The 21,994-nt window shown below is 36.0% G+C and overlaps 1 protein-coding gene across 9 annotated transcripts in view; it reads left to right on the top strand.

Moving 5' to 3' along the window:
- Positions 1 to 21,994, top strand: part of RXFP1 (relaxin family peptide receptor 1) — a 109,425-nt gene that overhangs the window by 68,387 nt on the left and 19,044 nt on the right. For 7 of the 9 annotated variants that reach the window (XM_070261443.1, XM_014737915.3, XM_070261447.1 and 4 more), the window contains 7 exons: positions 2,723 to 2,794; positions 5,356 to 5,427; positions 9,216 to 9,287; positions 9,377 to 9,448; positions 10,059 to 10,133; positions 18,189 to 18,260; positions 20,402 to 20,473. In XM_070261443.1, coding sequence (XP_070117544.1) covers positions 2,723 to 2,794; positions 5,356 to 5,427; positions 9,216 to 9,287; positions 9,377 to 9,448; positions 10,059 to 10,133; positions 18,189 to 18,260; positions 20,402 to 20,473 — 507 coding nt within the window. The remainder of the gene's footprint in view (positions 1 to 2,722; positions 2,795 to 5,355; positions 5,428 to 9,215; positions 9,288 to 9,376; positions 9,449 to 10,058; positions 10,134 to 18,188; positions 18,261 to 20,401; positions 20,474 to 21,994) is intronic. The other 2 variants (XM_070261448.1, XM_070261446.1) reach the window with 1 other exon arrangement.

Raw genomic sequence — 21,994 nt, 5'->3', positions numbered from 1 at the left:
ACCTGGAACTATCATAAGGAAATGTCAGAAATAGACTAAATCATATGTAAGTAAAGCATCAAAGAAGCCAATAATCCAACCAATATTTATTGAAGTTGAGATTTTTTTAAAGATGTTTCATATAAATGCTAATGAACAAAAGAGACAAACAGACAAATATGATTGTTTTTACATTGTTCTTGCTGCTAAATATTAACTTTGACTGAGAGCTGACTTTAAGATCCTGGAATTTAATCACTGACACTACGTAATCCAACAGTAAGTGCTTTCTTTATAAAAACTAGAACTAGCTTTGACAATAATAATAAAACTAGGTAGTTTCTCTCTTTCATACACACACTTCACTTTGTGAAGAGTCAAACTTGAAATATTAAATTTTAAAATACAGGAATCTATTTATTATAAAGTATTTTGGCTTGTCTAATTAAGTGAAAATAATAATACCTACCTCTTTCCATTTCAATAGGGTATTATGAAAGTATAGAGAATGCTATTTGTGAAAATATTTGGCATCATTTAGAAAGAAGTAGACTATAAATCCTAGGCACTATTAATAAAAATCCAACTTTCTAAGAAATGTTATTTAGGAGAACTTTAATGAGTCTTCCTTCCCTCTAGAGCAACCCTACACTCAGATGCAATTAACCTCTTCTCTTGGGGTCTCTCATAGAACCTCACTTGTGTCTTTTAAGTATAGTGAGCATTCTTCCTGGCAGGATAGTGATTGAGGTCCTAATCTTCTCTAACAGAAAAAGGGAAAAGGCATACGCTCCATGAGGACCTTCAACATGGTTTTTCTATATATCCTCCAAAGTTTTTAGGAATATAATAAACTTTAAACAATGTTTTTGAATTGAATTTACAAGTAAATACAATAAAAAATAGAACAAGCTGATTGCCTTTTTTAGCCCTGAGCTACAAGACTGAAGTTATTATCCAAAGAAATATTTCTATTTATAAATAAAGTATGTTATTTGTTATTCAAGTAGAGTATAAGCTTCTTAAGGGCAGGGATATTATCTTTTTGTCTAAAATGTACATAGAGGCATTCAGCACATGTTTCTTGAGAAAGTGAATGACTGAATGAACACATTTTTGAGAATAAGCACAATAAACTTTCATCAATATCCTTAAGTCAAACTCAAATATTTATCAGTTTATCTTTATACAACACAAATATTTAAACAGAATAGAAAGCAGAATTGAGGATCTATGCCAAGTGATAATCTTTAGATGAGAAGGGATTCTCAATCCTTCCCTAATATAGGAAAGGAAAGAAGATTTGGTGATAACCCAGCGACTAAGAGTGATTTCAAGACAGAGTTACTAGTTCATCAACTTTTGCTATTCATTTGTTTGAAAAAGTCATTAAGTGACTGGTGTGTATAGTCCAGAACAGTGTTTCTTAACCTTTTTACTTTTCATTATTGTCCCCCTCTGGACCCTTTTTAGGCATTTTTTTTAATTTGTCCCCCCCGTGAAATTTTAATACTACAAATACAGTTATATCTATTTATGTATAACTGTTGTTTATCCATTGAAAAAGTGAGATTTTTTTTCTCTCCCGAATAACCAATTTTGACCCCCTTGGCGCAATAACACCTCCGTTGAGAATGCATGGTCTTCTAGACTCTAGAACAGTGTTTCTCAAATTAGATTCCAAAACTGTGTGCTGGGGAGTCTAAGAAACTATTTTTCTTTAAGGAGGCGTCATTACCAAGTTTAAGCAACACTGGTCCAAAACCTAAGCATTATTAGTGCCTATCGTATGACAGTCTTAACCTGAGTCCTTTATGTCAGTCAAGTATTTCCAAGTGTTTATCCCACAGCAGTGAACCTCCAGACAATGCAGTCTATTGCTCACTTATGGATGAGTATCTATCTGCTCCATTAGATCTTATAATGGTAGTGGTAATAATAATAGTGTCATATTATTAGAGATCATCTAGTCCAAATCCATTCTTTCACAATTAAAGAGATTGACATGGAAAGATTTTGTATGATTCATGCAAGGAACCCCAGCTGCAATGTTTTTGGAGTTTTTTGCTTGTTTTATTTTGTGCCAACTACATTACATTGATTTTTTTTAAGAAAATTAAAGGTTTAGGTCCTTTCGAATACAACCACAATTATGCAGACATGGGTCTGTGTCAAGCTGCTTATCAAATTGTGATACAAGGAGAAATCTTTATGTACAATTTATTAGAAATTGAAATGAGATCACTTATTGAATAAAGTTTAATTGTACATACTGATTGACAGTTTCCTTCCTAACTAATTTTAAAAGGAAACAAAGGTAGTGGGATGTGAGCATTGAAATATTGAAGAATATAAAACTATTTAAGTTTCTGAACATGTTTTAAACAAGAAAACATTATTTTTATTGTCACTCAGAAACTGAGATGCTTTCTAATGTTTGTTAAAATGGAAAAGAAGAACATAACTGAAAATTATTTCCAAGTTTTATTATTTTAACAATTTTTTTGTCAGAATTACAATGTTGGAAACTAAATATAAGAAAAGATAAATATATATAATAATATGAAGTCAACAGTAAGACCTAGTTCAAATGATGCTATGAATATGCAAGTGACATCGTGAAACAAAATGTTTCCTGAAAGTTGGTGCTAAAGTAGATAAAGTTTATCATTATCTGTATTGTTGTAGTTTAAAAGTAAAGAAAGAAACTTTAAGTAAGAACTAAAATTTACATTTATTTCAGGTCACTTCAGTGGAACTTAATAAGAAAGCTTCCTCCTGATGGCTTCAGAAAGTACCATGATCTTCAGAAGCTGTAAGAAAAAAATTAATTCCTGGTATTAAAATTGACTAACATTTTTTGGCATACTTGTTTCTTCTCACTTCTGCAGAGACCAACACTGTGTCACTTTTTAAGTCTAATCCCTCTTTGGGGAATTATTTAGGTGTTAGCTGGAGACTACCAGGTAGCACTTTTTTTCTGAGTAAGTCTAGAAGCCATTCTAGAAAAATCTCAGATATCTATCTCCAAAGAAACTGGAGCATGTGTGCTATGAATTCTCCTACCACACCCTCCTAGAATGAAGATACCCGGAAGATTTTACTCTCTGCATTATTCTACCATGGTTCACCTCAATGTCCACCTTAGAGAAAGATGTAATGACCTTTTACCAGACCTGTCATCAAGATTAGATAGTGAAGAATTTTCCTCCTTATGTTTGCAAATTCAGTCTTCCCCTACGATAGCAAGCCCTTGCGGTTTGAAACCTCCAAGTATGTTGTTTTGGGGACTTAATTCCATTTTTACATTTGCTGTGTGGGTTGAGTTTTATTTTGGCCTTGGATAGTGTCTGACATACGAGATTCCCTTCAGTTTAAGGTTACATACGGACTGTCAAAATCCATAATGGCCCAGGTGATGTTTACCTGTTATTTACGTCAATTTTTTGGTTAAAACATATTGTTATTTGCTTAAACTATTGGGTTTAAATATTCTGTGCCAGAATCACACTATCTAGAAAATGTCTCAGAATTCCTGGTTTCATTTTTATACCTGTATTGGTTTTGGTTTTGGCTTTACACCAGAGAAACCTGGTTCCTAGACATAATCTGTCTGCACATTTTTCTTTAAGATAACAGAAATAGAGCAGAATCAGAAGAAAAATGTATCCACCTCATTAGATGAAATGTTCTCAAAACCCAGATAATCTACAGAAAAATGTTTCATATTTGAAAATTAAAATTCCAGTAGAAATGACTTTTAAGAACTTTATTCTAGACATTTATCAATCAGTGAAGAGGAGTTTTCAAAATTAGGCCTGATACAAAAACTTCAAGAGGATGCTTCCCTTTCTATTTTCTGATTTCTGGAGTAGGAAGAATTTTTCTGATCTGTAGCACCACCTTATGTCCACATGTTTAAGAGGAGTTAGGACTTCAAATCTAACTAACAAAATTCAGGTTTATCTGACACAGTAGTTTAGCATTTTTACACAATAAACATTGGCTTAATTCTTGAACGGCCAATTTATTACAGGTAATAGATAAAAATAGCCTAATTCCAAAAAATCTCTGATTGGTTATTAGAGATGTAGCTTGGCTCAAACTCCAGGCAATACAGTCTATTGCTTAGTAGATCATTGCAATCATTAGAAACAAATAAATAAGTGCATGTCAAAGTCTGTCTGTGCATTAATGAGACAGATGCATTATCTACTACATGATTGGGTCCACAATGCATTCTGTGAAACTGTTAGACACACAATAAATTTAATAATAACATTTTACAATCTAAGTTAGGTTTTCTTGCATGTTGGAGAAATGGGGAATCTCTTTTAGTCAAAATTTCTAATTAACTGAGAATTTGTTCATCTTGATTTATTCCTTATAGCTCCTAAAATCTATTTTTAAAAATGCATAAAACTCAGAAAATCCTAAAGGACAATGGTTACCTCCACTCAGAACAAGAAATCAGGCTTGAAGCCCTCACTTTGTCATTCCCGCAATCTGGGGCCAGTATACATAGAAATGCAAAGCTTTATAGGGGTGCACGTGATGCAATTGCTTGTGTTCTGGTATCTGTTTCCTTTGACATCCAGTAAACTCAAGGCCCAACTTCCAGTGTGACTTTAGTTAACTATGTAAGCCTGCATTCTTGCTTGACATTTCCAATCTAATGTATATCCTTCTAGTCCTGATTTTTGAATCTCTGTTTTTCTCTTTTGTCATATGTACTCTTTGTAAGTTTCCTCAAACACTTTTTGGAGCAAGGCTTGGGCTGTCAAATTAATAAAATTAAAGTTGACTTGCCTGGCAGATTTATGATTACCATGGAATAAGGTTTGGACCTTAAAGATGTCACATACTTGTGGTTTTGCCAGCACTGTATTGAACCCTGAATTATAGATGAATTATAGGTTAATTAACGGGTTAAAGAATTATAGCAGAAAATGTTAAAAAGTCTGGCTTCTAGGCCTATTCAATAGTGAGTGCCTTTCTATGCATTAAAGTTTCACTCACAGAAAATTCAAATATTAAATTTTAGCTATTATATGTTCACCTTTATGACTAGAATTTCTAAACAAAAGCTAGCCTAATCCTACATGAATTTAATAACCAAACAAAATAGCATGATATCCAGCTTCACTAAATTATTTTATGTTTACCTTTTTTAATTAAAAAAAATTTTTAATTGTAGCAAGATACACATGACATGAAATGCACCATCTTAACCATTTTTAAGTGTACACTCAGAGGCGTTAAGTACATTCACATTCTTGCACTACCATCACCACCATCCATCCACAGAACTCTATGCATCTTGCAAAACTGAAACTCTGTTTCACTGTGTTTTCCTTTTAATAATCCTTTTCACAGATGCCTGCAAAACAATAAGATTAGATCCGTATCCATCTATGCTTTCAGAGGACTGTACAGTCTTACTAAACTGTAAGTACCAGCGCCAATTATTTTGTCTGTCTCATGGTGGCCTGTCAGCCTAACACGTTCCACTACCCACCAGCCCTCCTGCCCACAGCAGTGCCTAGGAGATGTGCGAACTGAAGGTGCAGCGTGAGAGCATTGTGCTAAGTGCATGGAGTTCAGAGTTAGACGGGTGTCAGTGCGAGTCCCAACTTCACCACTCGCTAGGTGTGTGAACCTGAGCAACTTATTTTTCTTTCTAAGCATCAATTCTCTCTACTTTAAAATATAAATTATAACAGCACCTACCTCAGGGTTGTTGTGAAAAAGCAAATGCGAAAATCCCTAGGAAGAATTAGGCACACTGTGCCTGGCACCCAGTAAGAACTCACTATCCATTAGCTGTGGTGACAGGAATGACGATTGAATGAACTTAATCAAAGTAAGAAAGGCTGGTGATCATTAAAAGTTCTGAAGGAGAAAGTCCGAAGACTTCCCCAGTTATTCTCTTTCCACTTATTCTGCTTTTATGAATATGTAAAGTACTATGAGTTTTAAAGAACAAAGCTTTTTTTATTGTGGTAAAATATATATAACAAAATTTACTGTTTTAACTATTTTTAAGTATGTAGTTTAGTGGCATGAAGTGCATTCATATTGTTGTGTAACCATCCATCTCCAGAACTTTTGCATCTTCCCCAACTAAGACCACAAACCCATTAAAGGTTAACTCCCCATTCCCTTCTCCCCTCCCCCTGGCAACCACCACTCTACTTCCTGTGTCTATGAATCTCACTACTCTGAGTACTTTGTATAAGCAGAATCATAAAATATTTGCCCTTTTGTGTTAGGCTTATCTCACTTAGCACGTGTTAAAGGTTCATCCATGTTGTAGCATATGTCAAAAACTCCTTCCTTTTTAAGGCTGAGTAATATTCCACGGTGTGTATATACCACAGTTCATTTATCCATTTATCCATCAACGGACATTTAGGTTGTTTCTACCTTTGGGCTATTGTGAATAATGCTGCCCTGAACACTGGTATACAGATGTATGTTTGAGTCTTTGCATTCAGTTCTTTTGTATATATACCCAGAGGTAGAATTGCTGGGTCAGATAGCAATTCTATGTTTGATTTTTTGAGGAACCACCATATTGTTTTCCACCACATCTGCACCACTGTACATTCCCACCAGCAACGCACAATGATTACAATTCCTCCACATCCTCATCAACTCTTAATATTTTCTGAGATTCTGTTGTTGTTTGGGGTTTTTTTTAATAACAGTCATCCTTACTGGTTGCATCTCATTAGGTTAAGAGCAAAGATTTTTAAAATAGTCTTTCTCAAATTTCCATTTCATTGAATTCTACCAAGGAGCTAAAGCTTTCCTCCTAGAAGAAGTTATTGCATGGAAACATAATCAAAAATTACATAAATAAACAACTTCCTATATTTCCTTTTCTGTTCTCTTGTTTCCTATCCTATCCCGCTTTTTATCCTTAACCCAAGAAACTCTTTCCAGTCAGATTCCTGGCTGGCAGGAACAGAGTTTGAGATTGAGTCAAGAGGGCCACTTAATCATTTGCTAGCAAAATGGAAGAAGGCCACTGGAGACTCAAAGCCTTAACAGTAACCACTTTAGCCACGTCCTCGTCCCTTCTATCCCATCCCTGCTCTTTTTTATCTTAGCAAATACTCAAAGTTAGTGTTGGACTCATCCTCATCAGCCTCCTGACTATCTTTCCTTCCAACCTTCCATGAATCTATTCAAAACTTACTAAACAGCATCTGCTTGGTTTAATGGTCAATGGATATGGAGGGAGGTCTTGAAAGATAGTACAGAACTGGAGAGTAAATTTAGAAGTGTCTTCCATTTCGTTCCATGGTTTTTTCATAGCACTGGACTATTGTTTGGGTGTTAAAGATGTCACATACTTCTGGGTTTTCGTAGATAACCATTAGATACTTGCTCTTCATTTGTCCATAAATATTCATTAGCCCTCATAGTATGCAAGTTCTTCAACAGGACACCATGGAGGGCATAGAAAGATAAGTCAGACATGCTGTCTTCCAGCAGCTTACACCTCAGTATTTCAGGCAGAGTACTATGCTACCACTGGGGAGGAGTGGGCCTTTCGCTCTCCAGAAGCTTATAGTCTATGGTGTGGAAACAATGCCAACATACACACAACAACTAGAGAATGATGAAAGAGATTACTTAATTAAGACCTAAACCGTGTTGTTCAGACCGCAACTGCTATTATGATTCACTGAAAGCAGTGACTATTTTGGGTCCAGAGCAGTGAAGGATGGCTCTGAAAAATAAAGAGGACTGGCTAAAAGATGAACATAGGGTACCAGGGTGGATCAAATGCCTTTACCTGGGGGATTTTTATTGGCCTTTAAGGGAGCCCCAGAGGTGTTCAGGGGATGTGTTGAAGCTGTTCTTAACCTCTTCCTGTGCCCAACTCGGGCTCCAGGTTTGCAAGGAAGGGAAGGGAGTGGCTCTAGTATGGGGCACCATCCCTTGCTACCCCTAAGCAGAAGTCAAACCTGGTGGGGAAGGGAAGATCCCTGGAAGGAGAAATTTTACAGGATGTCAGCTCTAAGATCTGTCAGAGTAGAGAAAAGAGAGAAATCAGTGTGGTCTATGTATCAGTGGATGTGAAATTTGAACTAATACTTGCCTAAGAATCATAGGCAGAGAGGAAAAAGAAGAGAAAAGAAATTAGCGTGAGAAGCATGAGATATTGTTATAATCAATAATACGTACTGAGTGCTTATGACATGCATTGCCTTACATGTTACAACAACCCAATAAAGTAGGTACTAATATTATCTCCATTTTAGAGTTGGGAAAACTGAAGTTTTCAGAAGTTAGTTGCTTTCTTAAGGTCATACCATTAATAAGTACCAAAGCTAGCAATCAAACTGTCTGACAGCAGATTCAGAGCAGTGAATTGCCTCACTAAAGAGATTGAGATAGGAATAAACACAGCAAGAGGAGGAGATCAAATAGAAGAACAGAGTTGGCTCACTTTGCAGAACACTAAGAAGTGAAGTTGGGTAGGTAAGGCGGGGTCACACTCTTCAGCAAGGCATGCAATGTCCTTTTTTCCAGAACAAGCCCCTGCCTGCCCCCCAACTTCATCTCCTGTCTCTCCTCACAGCCCCTTTGTGGTGAGATCACTCTGATTTTTCTGGTGATCCCTGAACTTGTTACTCTCTCTTACCTCTCTTGCTTTTGCATAAGTGATCTCCTCTGCCTAGAATAACTCCTATTCATTCTTTGCTTTGTGAATGACGTGTCTTCAACCAAGACTCTTCTCAATGGTTCCTCCTTGAGTAAAAGCTTCCTGTCTCCTCGCTCCTCCATGCCCTGCAGTTCCCACCCCCAGCAAAGCCAGGCGCTTTCTTCTCTGCAGCATCAGAGTAGCCATACGTTATACACTTCTCTCTTCTCCCCATGTTGCTCTGCTACCCTGTTCACATGCGGTCTTCCTTCTAGATTCAAAACCCCTCAAAGAAGGGATGATATACCTAGTACAGCGCATTGGGTAGGTACTCAAAAGAATGTGATGAATAAATGAATTCACAAATAGTGACTAATTAATTATTAATTAAGGGGAAATTAAAAGCTAGACATGGAAAGGTAAGTGATAAAGAACTTTCAGAGAATCAAAGGCAGGGAAACGGCATGATGAGAATAGTATATAAGAAAGTTTAACATGGATGATTATTGCTTTTCTTTTCCTTATTGTAAGATACCAAGAAGGGATAAATTTATTATAGTCCTTCCTCCTTTTTCAGGTATCTCAGTCATAACAGAATAACCTTCTTGAAGCCGGGTGTTTTTGAAGATCTCCACAGACTAGAATGGCTGTATGTTTAATTTATGTGGCATTTTATAATATTACTTTCTATTTTCTAAAATTATAGAAGTGAATCAATGTTTTTCTTCTGGCTGGCAGGATAATTGAAGATAATCACCTCAGTCGAATTTCTCCACTAACGTTTTATGGACTGAATTCTCTTATTCTCTTGTAAGTATGAAACATTAAAGCAAATATTTCAATTGAGAGAAAGGTATTAATAAAAATGACTGCTTTCAGTTTAACAGCATTAAATGTGGAATTGCTAAAACCCTAAAGAGTCCTTTTCAAGTAAAAACCATCTCTTAATCATAATCTATGAGGCTATTTTGTAGTTCCAGCAATTTCATAAGATCTGTCTTCTAGAATGTCAGCCTATCAAAACTGAATACAGCCTTACTATCAGATTTTATTGAAATGTTCTTAAGCACACTATTACTGCCCAATATTAATCTTGGTAAGGAAAAATAGCATTCATTTAAAATCACCTCCTTTTCACTATTTCACTAATCAACCACTATTGAAAGTTTCAAGCTTTTTTTCAGTTACTAACATTACTGCTCCCTCCATATATTAGCTATCATTTGTTGAATTTTATTACTGACAAGCACTTAAATACAACAAGACCTACAGGAAAAATTAGAAATTTAAAAATTAGAGAAAGAAGGCAACTAAGAATAAATTTTCATGGTTTTATAAGAATAATGATAATACCCTGTTCGACGTTAGTTGGGAAAATAACAAGAACAATGTGACTGCTTTTGTTTCTCTTCTTTTTCAGAGCACTGATGGATAATGTTCTCACCTGTTTGCCTGATAAACCTCTTTGTCAGCACATGCCAAGACTGCGTTGGCTGTAAGTTGCTGTATCTTCTCTTAAAGAATTTCTAATTCATTTTGGATATTAGGTTTTTTTACGATAGGTTGTTAATATCATATCACATTTCCTCAAACTACTTTAGCATGATTTTGCTATTAAACATCCCTATTATCTAAACTAACCCCTCTAAACTCTCAACAAAATAAAACATGTCAAAAAAAGATACTTTGGAGGCAGGAAGAAGGAAGACAGAGGGATGTCATGGTATCTATATAACATCTCCCCCTTCGCCCTGTGGATCTATTCACTGATTAATTTGGTACAGAAAGACTAAGTTACTTTAGTTTCATTCTTAAATTCTGCATGATGAGAATATGATATTTAGAATTTATTTTTGATGTCTAATCACAATAGAATACGTTCCATGGGATTTGTTACGTACCAGCTTTGCTTGTGGTGATAAGTATCACTCTACCTATTCAGAACTCAATTATGCAGTAAATTTGCCTGTTTAAAATACAGGTAAGAGCCAGCCCTGATGGCCTAGTGGTTAAAGTCCAGCATGCTTCAGTCGATTTGGTGGCCCAGGTTCTGTTCCCAGGCACGGAACCACACCACTCATCTGTCAGTAGCCATGCTGTGGTGGCAGCTCACATAGAAGAACCAGAAGGACTTACAACTAGAATATACTGCTATGCACTGGGGCTTTGGAAAGGAAAAAAAAAGAGAGAAAGAGAGGAAGATTGGCAATGGATGTTAGCTCAGGTCGAATCTTTCCCAGCAAAAAAATTAAATTAAATTAAATACAGGTAAAAATGAAGAAATAAATAACCAAAATAACTAATAAAAAGTTTACTCAATAAACTACATATATGATATCATATGAAAACTCCTTCCATCTCTTATTTTGTGGGAAATTCTCAAAAGTTTTGTTGTTTAATTTCCAGGTGCACAGCAGATTAAAAGTGGGGAAAGTTAGAGTCAGAAATGTTGATTTTAGTGAGAAGTGGTAACTATCAACCTGATAATAAAGGAGGAGTGAGAAATGCTATAAAAAGCAGACATAGTGGGGCCAGCCCAGTGGCATAGTGGTTAAGTTCACGTGTTCTGCTTTGGCGACCTGGGGTTCATGGGTTCGGATCCTGGGCACACATCCAGCACTGCTCATCAAGCCAAGCTGTGGCATCATCCCAACTACAAAATAGAGGAAGACTGGCACAGATGTTAGCTCAGCAACAATCTTTCTCAAGCAAAAAGAGGAAGATTGGCAATAGATGTCAGCTCAGGGCCAAACTTCCTCACAAAAAAAAAAAAAGAAAATACAGTAATTCAAAACATACTAGTTTGGAACCATTTAGGGGAAGACAAACATCGCAAAAATCATTACTAAATCAAGAAGCATCTTGGTATGACAGTGCAGAACCATTGCTGATGACAAGCTAAAGTCGTTAAGGAAAGGGCAAATTAAGTTCGGTATCTTTTGTTGTAATTAAATTTTGGTTCAAATGAATACATTAACAGTTATGACATGCTCAGTCATCCAAACTTAGTAATAAAGCAAAATTGATCAATACTTCCATAAGCAAATTAACAATTTAAAAATTCATGCATTGAGACTAGAAGCAAATGTGAGAGATATTATGCACATATAATAATAAACCTTTCCTTTGCTTTTAAAAAGGCAGCCAAATCTACATTTCAGATAAAAATAAAAATCATTAAGATTTATTACTGGAGGTGGACTTTTTAAACTTTCATTAGTAAAACTATCACCTTTAAGTTTCAGCTATCCAAAACAATTCGTTCCATATGCATTCCTGATAGTGAATGTTATCCCAATTTTAATGCCAGTAATAATAATTCTTGCTTTATAAGTGTCCATTTCTTTTAAAACTAATTATAATATCTTTACCTTGCAAATGAACTTTCATTTAGCAAGTATAAACTAGAAAATTTGATAAATGTGTTGGCAAAAAAAAAAATTTTAACTCTGATTTAGTGGAAAAACACACATAAAATAAAAAGATGTTTGACAGCCCAGGATAATATGTTTGCAAGATAGATGACAGACAACAGATTAAAACCTTTAATATAGTTCTTTCAAAGGAATTTAAAAAACTGTAAACACCACAATAAAAGTTGGGAAATTTAAATAAGTATTAAATAAGCATATGAACAGATGGGGCAATAGCCAAAGGTGAACTAAAGGTCAAGAGAGTAAAGTAAACTTTTATTGTGAGATGAGACTAAGCAAGTTTATACATGGGCAGAGGCAGCTAACATGAAGAATCTGAAAATATAGAAAACAATGAGGATACATTATGGAGCAAGGTACTGGAAGACGTAGAAAGGGTGGGGGGGGCCAGCCCAGAGGCGTAGTGCTTCCATTTTCACACTCTGCCTCAGCAGCTTGGTGTTCCCAGGTTCAGATCCCAGGGGCAGACCTCTGCACCGCTCATCAAGCCATACTGTGGGGGCGTCCCAGATAAAAAATAGAAGAAGATGGGCCCAGATGTTAGCTCAGCAACAATATTCCTCAAGCAAAAAGAGGAAGATTGGCAACAAATGTTAGCTCAGGGCCAATCCTCCTCACAAAAAAAATGGGTGGAAAAATAAAATGTGATACACACACACAGCAGTGAAAATGAATGAACTAGAACTACTTCAAACAACATGGCTCAATTTCAAGAACATCATATGAAGTATAAAGAAAAAGTCACAGAAGAGTACATATATTACAATTCCATTCCAACAACGTTTTGCTTGGGCTACAGAAAGCCACAAGACAATATTGCTCCCTCTCTACCAATGAGAAACAACTTTATAATCTAAAAAATCATGATTTTCATTCTCAAGCCCATCAGAGAGCTACAGTCATAAGGCAACCAAGTAAATGGAATTCTAAGGAGTGGCTGTGAGAGATGAGACATATACAGTACGTCACTTTGGCAGAGCACAGGGCGAAGAGTTGGCTGTCATAGTGCAGGTACAAAGAAAACTGCTTAAATTTTAGTCAACTTATAAAGATCAAGTGCGGGCTAGTGTAGCACCTTAGAATAACTGGGAACCTCATACTCAGGGGAGTCAGCTCTTTTCCACTGGCCTCCGGAGCTCACAAGAAAAACCAGGAGCAGGCAAGGAAACCAGAGACAGTCCTCTTTGGTGGCACACAGGCACAAAAGCCCACCTTCTTCCCTAGACTCTTTCTGCTTATGAAGCAGAAGCTTCAAGCCACTGGGAGAGTGACAGAAAACCCTCCCACAGCCAGGGACCAGGCACAGAGCCACTGCTTCCAAAGGAGGGGTGGAAGCAAAAGCACTCTGCTCCAGGGGTAAGGGCAGAAAAACCTCTTGAGCCCAGGATCTGCACTGTTACATGCGGTGGGTAGTGCTCACTTGGGTTGGGGCAAGAAACTGTCATGCAAGTTTGGCTTCTGGGGAAAGGGGGACAGCAACACAGAAAAATCTCCACCCCTGAAAGAGCAAGAAAAAAAAGATCTGTTGTCAAATTAGAAAGCCATCAACAGCGCCAGAACCAGAGATAACTCAAATGTTACAACTACCAAACAGGGAAATTAAAATACTTATGATTAATAAGCTAAATGATATCATGGAAAAGGTGGACAATATATACACAAGGACATGGGAAATGTCAGCAGAGATGGAAGCTGTTAAAGAGAATCAAAGAATTACTTCAAGAGGCTTAGCAGCAGACAGAACACAGTGGAGGAAAGAATCAATGACCTTGAAGATGGGTCAATAGAAAGCTTTCAGTTTGAATCAAAAAGAGAAAGGACAGCAAAATAAAGACAGAACAGAGAATTCAAAAATTGTAAGATAATATAAAATTGTCTAACAAAGGTGTAAATGGAATCGCAGAAAAAAACAAGAGGGAGAAGAGGACAGAAGAAATATCTGAAGGGATAATGATGAATTTTCTAAAATTAATATAACACAGCAAACCAGATATCAAGAACCTCAGGAAAACCCAAGCAGAAGTAGAAAAAAAAAACCTGACAGATCATAGTCAAACTGCTGAAAACCAAAGATAAAGAAAAAACCTTAAGGCAACCAGAGAAAATAGAGATATTACATACTGTGAAACAAAGATAAGAAATGCAACACCAATTTTTTTTTAAAAAAGCTGGAGGGGCTCTGTTAATATTAGAAAAAATAGACTTCAGAACAGACACTATCACCAAGGATAAAGAGAGAGATCACATAATGATGAGGGAGTCAATTCAGCAAGAATACATCATAATCTTAATTGAGTATGCAGTTTCAAAATGAGTAAAGTGAAAACCATAGAACTACAAAGAAAAATAGCTAGGAGTCAAGAAATGACATTTAAAACCAACAAATCCACCAACATGTAGATATTTGATGTTCCTAAGGTGAACATTATTTTAAAGTATATAACTGATCAAAATCATATGGTGGGAGAGAGAAAAGCAGAAAGGAAGACAATATATACTAATTACATCACTCCTTATAAAAGGAAATTAGTAAGTATTGTCATTCTCTAGGAAAGAGAACTATAGTATATTGGGTAAAGTTTTAATTATAAAGGTACCCAATAGAATATATAAACCTTTCTAAATATTATAAAAAAATTTTAAAAACATTTATTGAAAGTTTTTTTAACTTATAAAATCATATAATATTTTTAAATAGCAGACTAAAGTCAGATATATTTGTTATATGAATAAACATAAGTGGGCTAAACTTACTTATTAAAAAGAAAATAAGATTTTCAAATTGGCTTGCAAGGCAAAACCTAACTCAGTACTATTTACAAAATAATGCAACTATAACTAAATGGCTAAGAAAGATTAAAAATAAAAGACTGGTCAAAAGTATGCACACAGATGCAAACTAAAAAAAAGCAGGTGTCATATTTTTTATGTAAGTGGGTAGAATTCTGAGCAATTTGCATTAAGAAACACAGGAAAGAACATTTAAATGCTATCAGTGTGCAATTTCCAATGAAAGATATATATGTACCAAATAGATTCGTATAGCACCCATACAAAAGGGAAAACATACATACACAATAAGAGATAATAATCTACTTCTCTCAATCCATGAAAGAACAAGTAAAACATATGGAGAACTAACATAATTAATGTTGACTCTAATTGATGTATATCAAACTGCAGTGTCCCTTCTCAATATCGGAACTGATTTATTTGGGACAGCAATGTGCCCGGCTGAAATACTACATTCCCAGACCTCCCCGCATCTAGACACAGCCACATGACTAAGCTCCAAGCAGTGAGGCGGAAGATGAAGTATCGTTTGGAACTTCTGAGAAATCTTTTTAAAGAGAAAAAGGCACATCCTTCCTTTTCGTCCCTATCCAGAAAACAATGGATATGATGGCTGAGCTTGAGCATCGTCTTGGACCCTGAAGACAAGGACATGTGAACGGCGAATATGAAAGATCTTGGGTCTCTAACAACTTTGTAAACCTACCATGCTAGCCCTGGACTACCTAACTCTAGATTATTTTTCTTTTGCCAAAAAAATTCTTGTGTCGTTATGCTGTTATAGTTGGGTCTCTGTTATACGTACCTGCGTCTAATCCAAATAGATATGCACCTGAAAACAAAGAGTGCCCAAAGAACGTTCACCGAAATGGACCATAGATTTTAGGACATACACATACACAAACCAAACTCGAGAAAACAGCTGGAGGGACTAGCCTAAAGCAGGAGAAGGGTCATCTCCTCCTCTGAGACTAGAAGGAGACCAGGTGCACACACAGGTAAGTTTATAGATGTCGGGCAGAAAGTCAAGGGCTTTTTCCCTCCTTGATCACCTCAATTTTCTCTGTGAAATAGGGGCCATAAATGTTCAAAAGGCAGGGGAGGGAGTAGTGACTAAGCAGGTTTGTGCAGTTAGAATGCCACTAGGGGATAAGAGAGGAAGTTGAGAAGGGACAGGCTAGTCGATTATTGGTGTTTTGGTTTTTGTTATTATCCTTCTTTGGATCCAAGAACAAAATTTTCATTTTCAGCAGTTCTGCCGTGTATAAAGGGAAAAATAAAATGGTTAGGTTCAGAGGCTCATTAAGTTGGAAAAGTGGTCTAGACATGAAATAAGAGAAACAGCCCTTGTCGGCTCCCTTAAAGCTGAGGGCTGGGGAACAAGAAGCAAATTTGTACGCCTCAGCTAATACATATGCAGCAGACCAGATCCCAGCGTATCAAGGAATAAAGTCTCTTATTTTAGGAAGAAAGCCTAAGCAAATTTATAACTCAAGGTTAAAATAAACTTAAAATTAAACAAAACTAACAATTTAACCCAAAGTCCCTAATTTATGCCTTGATGTGCGCCTCTTACTGATTTTTACAAATTAATAAGTTAATACTAACTTAAATATTTTGCTAGCTTAATAGAAAAAAGTTACATAAGTAGCCAATAAGAAAAGAAGATCAACTCACCAAAGGATATTTTGCGAGGCTTAAGAGAGCATCACCACCTGGTGGTAGATTCATGGTAAAAGCAATAAAACAGGAAAAGGAAATGGTCAGTCTCTGTCATTGACAACATTCATTATGAGACGTCAAAAACCTTGGCCAACCCTAATGACCAAAAAAAGTAGTGCTATTATAAGTGCTTAGTTTTCAATGCAATAGAATAATAGAAATTTTTCTTTAGAAGCACGATCAAGATTTAAGATTTTCACACAATATTCCACGTTGTACATAAATTCTGCCTACAAAATTCTTGAGTTATGGTATATTGCCTCTGCTAAATATCTGTAATGATAAAAGGCTTATTCTCTGAACACCATAGATTGTGAACTTAAATTTGAAATGTTTCGGGGCCTTCAACCAGTAAATCTAATTTTGCAATCTGATGCAAACAGAAAAACCCTATGATATCTTCCACAGCCTGGCTTCAAATATCTCTCTTATTTTGCTCTTCTCTGTTATAAATACATCCTTTTCTTCAACTGACTTGACTTCCAGACTCTTTACATCCAGATCTTCCAGATATACTTTGATTTGTTGACGTCTATTTTTATTGCAGTGCCCAAAATAAAACTGAGTTATCTCAGATGTAGTCTAGCCAGTAGAACATAGACACTTCTGTTAATGATACCCATGTTTCCCTTACAGATTTTAGTAGCTGTTTCACGGTTCAGCTCATATATTTTAGTCATTACTATTCCTGAATAGCTCTATATTGTATGGTGACCAGTAATCTAAGTGTTGGGGTAGACTGAGTAGATTTAAGGACCAGCGTTTACTTTTGAAAGTAAATTTTTAACCTCAGCTAACTCTCTGTTCTACAAACTTCCACCATAAACCTAACGATACGATAAAAGAGAGTCAATAAAAGAATACCTTCATGATAACCACGGAGAAGAGACAATAAAACATAAATTTTCTGACTAATTTTGCTGCTCAGCCCAGACTCCTATTAATGATGGAGCATCTCACAGCCTGGGGGCTCAAGCGGGGTCTAGATGCATCTCCCTGAATTGGGAGTGGAAACCCAAGGACGGCCTGAGGATCTCCCTCTGCACTGGCCTTTGTGGCAATATAATAAAGCAAACAAGGGTGTTCTCAGTGGTAAAAGGCTATTGAGAATTTTTTCTGGGGAGACTTTAGGCAAGAGAGGTAGAGGCTAAATGTTGTTTTGGCAGTAGCAGCTTCTGCAGCAATAACAGAATCTTCTGCAGGCTCTAGCAAAACAGGATCACACTGCTTAGAGAAATGCCATCAGTAACTCTGGACAGATGCTTGATACAGTTCTCTTGTAAATATCTGTTAGTAAGGTAAGTATTTACCATAACAAAGGTTTTCACTTTGACTTCTCATTCTCTTCATATTTCTCAGGATGACATATGTGCCCATATGAACACATGATACAGATGTGACTCAAAAGTTTTTTACTTTTGACCCAGAAAAAGAAACATTATATATATAATTTCAGCTATTACGTGTGTGGCTGTATGTAAGAATCTATATGAAATAAACAGTATGTGAAAAAAGATTTTATTAGAAAGCAAGTAATTCTCAATCAATTTATTTCTGTCTATGATTAAAATTTAGCCTTATCTTTTATCTTTGTGTTCCAGGGACTTTGAAGGCAACCATTTTCATAATTTGAGAAATTTGACTTTTATTTCCTGCAGTAATTTAACTGTTTTGTAAGTAATGTTCTATCCTTTTCAAATAATGTTATACCTCTTTATAAACAAAATGAATCATTTATGTGAACAGAAGCTAGCATAAACATGCATAGTCATTAAGGCAAGTGTTCGCTCTTGACTTGAAGTTTTTTGAAATCAAAGCATGTGGGCAAAATTATTGAAGTTCAAACAAAGGGTAACCACAGATTCATACCATATATGAACCGTCACAGTGGCACTGTATCAGCTAAGACCTGTTTTTCTCAAACTTAAATAATACCCATTTTATTGGAAAGAAATTCCCATGGACCGCCTAGAATCTGTCCTTGGATCTCAACTTGAAAAACACTAAGGTAAAGTCCTAATCTATAAGAATGTTTGCCCTTTTCAAATTACTACTGTAAAGATTGTGGGAAAAAATCTAATTACAATCAAAGTGAAAGAAAAAATCTGCGGAATGTCCGCACCCCTGAGTATATAATTGTGGTCACCAGGATAAGCCTTAGAATATTACTGAGTGTAATTTCTCTTTATGCCTCTCTGGCCTATTTTTTTTTTTTTTTTTTTTTTGATTCTTCTCCCCAGAGCCCCCTAGTACATAGTTGTATATTCTAGTTGTAGGTCCTTTTGTTTGTGGCACATGGGACGCCACCTCAACATGGCCTGACAAGCAGTGCCATGTCTGCACCCAGGATCTGAAGCGGAGAAACCCTGGGCCCCCGCAGCAGAGCACTCGAATTTAACCACTCGGCCACAGGGCCGGCCCCTTCCCTGGCCTATTTTAAATTTCCATTGTCTCTTCCACAAAAGTGAAGGATGCTGGGCCTTCCTTCAATATAAAAATACAGCCGCCTCATTCACAGTTTATTTTTCCAGAACAGTATTTTTCAAACTGTGGGTTGCAACTCACAAGTGAGTAATAAAAGCAATGTAGTATGCCCTGACTAGCATTTTTTAAATGAAATGGAATTTAGCTAAATTGAATAAAAATATCAGAGTGCAATTGAGATAATGTATTGTTTCATGAATCTTAGGTTGTGTGGGTGTATTTTATGTCCCAATGTAAAATGCATTTTTTTTACTATAGGTTAACATGGGAAAAGTTTGAAAACCATTATACTAGAACACATAGGACCCCTTTGTTTAGGCAGTGCAATAGCTACCATGGATACAACAATAATTTTTCTCCAATTATGCCCCCCACTGCAATAGGTTCAAAGCCACTGAAATATGTGAACTCTTCTGCAGAGAGTTCCGCAGTCTTCAGATGCAGGATGCTCTGTATCAGTCGTGCAAAACAGTTCACACTAATTACCCAAAGGAAATCAAATTGCGCCTAAAGGACATATACCAAGTAGATAGCCAAAAAACTTAGAACTTCTTTTCTATTCTACTTGTATTTGTTTTCAAAGGAACCTTTGGATGAAGAAATCATTTGTGAGTTTCCTCTTGGCAAGGGCTTGTGCTTTTCTGGTCCAGGGATATTGGGAAAATGTAGTAATGGTTTGGAGTGCTGGGAGGAAATAAATATTTAAGGATGGTACAAGGCCAACTTCCAGACATGTCACACAATGTTTAAAGAATTGGAAATCCTTTAAGACTTTTCTATGAGTTAGTCCTTTATGCTTGCTCATAACACGTGACTTTAGCGCAGAAATGAATTGTCGAGAGTGAAAGTCTGATTCAACATCCCAAACTAGAGATAATCTGAATTGGTCCAATTTAGATTAGACTTCTTAGGCAACTCCACCCTAAATCACATCAACTACCAAATGTGTATGAGTGAGTGATATCGTGTCGGGGGTATTTGTTAGACAGACGTGCTACACAGACTGAAGAGGCAACTCAAAAACATCTTCCTGTGCTCTGGGTTGTATGATACTTAGTCTCTGTTCTCAAGAGTTGAGGTTTTCACTATTTCTCTTTTCTATTTCACTTAAAATTTTGAATAATATTTTATTTTTATCGTCATTAAAGGATTTGGGAAATTTAAGATTAAAATTAGATTGGGTAATTTATCATACGACTTCAAAATATCTTGGTGTGAAAAATGCACTATGTATAATTATCTGTGCTTTTGCAGGCTGTTAATCTCCTCTCTAATAGCACATTTATCAGTTACCTCAAGAAGCTACAACATATTTTTGTTTTACTTTCAGGGTAATGAGGAAAAACAAAATTAATCAGCTAAATGAGAACACTTTTGCACCTCTCCAGAAACTAGATGAATTGTAAGTTTGATTAAACATATATTGATAAGAACTTCCTTTCCACTGTTTTAGTTCATAGTTGTTTCACATATGTGCTTTTATACATTTAAGGAATATTTCTTTTCTCTTTACCTAGCATTATTTATATACACCCTGAGCCACAAAGGAATCCTGATAGCTTACAAAAATACACATAAAAGAAAAAACATATAATAAATATTTGAGAAAAGTGAGATAAAGGAAATATAGCTGCAGAGAAAAAATAAAGTCAGGGTAAAAGTAATCTATAAAATACATCCTACATCCCTCTGTCCCTCTGCTAGTGAGGGACAGAAAATTTGTCTTTAAGTTTCCTAGGGGGTTAGGATTCAGAGACCATAAGGGTAAAAAGACACCAGTTTGCTGGTTCTAAAACCAAAGGATAATCTTGGATTTATAAGGAAATTGGATACTTCCTTGGATAACATTCCAACCTATGATAACAGAAGAGGGAGAGAAGTTGACAACTACTTATAATGTCCCTTTTTAAGATAAATGACACAATTCCAAAGAGCATTAAGACAACTCTGTGATGAACCAAAACCTTGTGGTCCAAGTACATAGTGACTTATTGTAACAATAAAATGTATGTAGAACAATGGATGAAGTGCATGTTCCTCAAAGAATTTTTTATTTTTTTAGTATTAATTTTATCAATTGGGTTTTTCTAAAGTTTGGACTAGCAACTTGTTCGATTTTGTGTTTCTGGGAAGAATATAGACTGTGGACAGATCTACGTGTTTTGACAATTAGCTGGGCTGGCCATTGATTTATTAGAACTTTACCATAAAAATTAAGGAATATAACTAGAATGTTTCTCTGGACACCTTACCTGTGTACTGAAATAAGTGGAGGGAATACATATGTCACAAGCAGGAACACTCCTCAAGAAACAATCCTGCTTTCTGCTCTGAAACATTTAATAAACCAGCCATTGAAACTGCAGCATTTTTTCTGTAACCATTAACCTCAAACATTTTTCGGTAGGCAGTACCAATCATTCAGAAAATGTGTGAAAAAATCTCAAGAGACCTTAGAACCAAGCATCTGTTTTAACAATTCCTGGTATCTGGCAATTGAACCATATCGTCAGCATATAGGAAATTATTTTATTCTCATTAGTAGGGAAAGGTTCACGCAGGTGATCCAAAGGTATTATCTAGCCATCAAAATACAAGTTAGTCTAGGGGTCCATAGTTTTCCTTGTGTTATCCTACTTGCAACTACTCTCTGAATATAAGAAGGCAATTCCTCCAAATTCTAACCTTCTTGGTGGTGGTAAGGTACAGGTTTTACGCAAGTATCAGTAACCAGCAGTGAACATGGAACACAAACAGCTTAGTCCATAACCAGTGCTAATCCAGGTTCAGGGGTAAAGAAAAGGGCAACAATAACTACAGAGAAGGTAATGAAGGCCAATAATTAGTTTTACCTAAAGCCTGCCTTATCCCATATTAACCACTGGCCTGAAAAATCAGATTTACAAGGATAAAAATGGCATGG

Source organism: Equus caballus, chromosome 2, assembly GCF_041296265.1.
Source record: "Equus caballus isolate H_3958 breed thoroughbred chromosome 2, TB-T2T, whole genome shotgun sequence".
NCBI lineage: Eukaryota > Metazoa > Chordata > Mammalia > Perissodactyla > Equidae > Equus > Equus caballus.
This window is presented reverse-complemented; position numbering and strand designations above follow the sequence as displayed.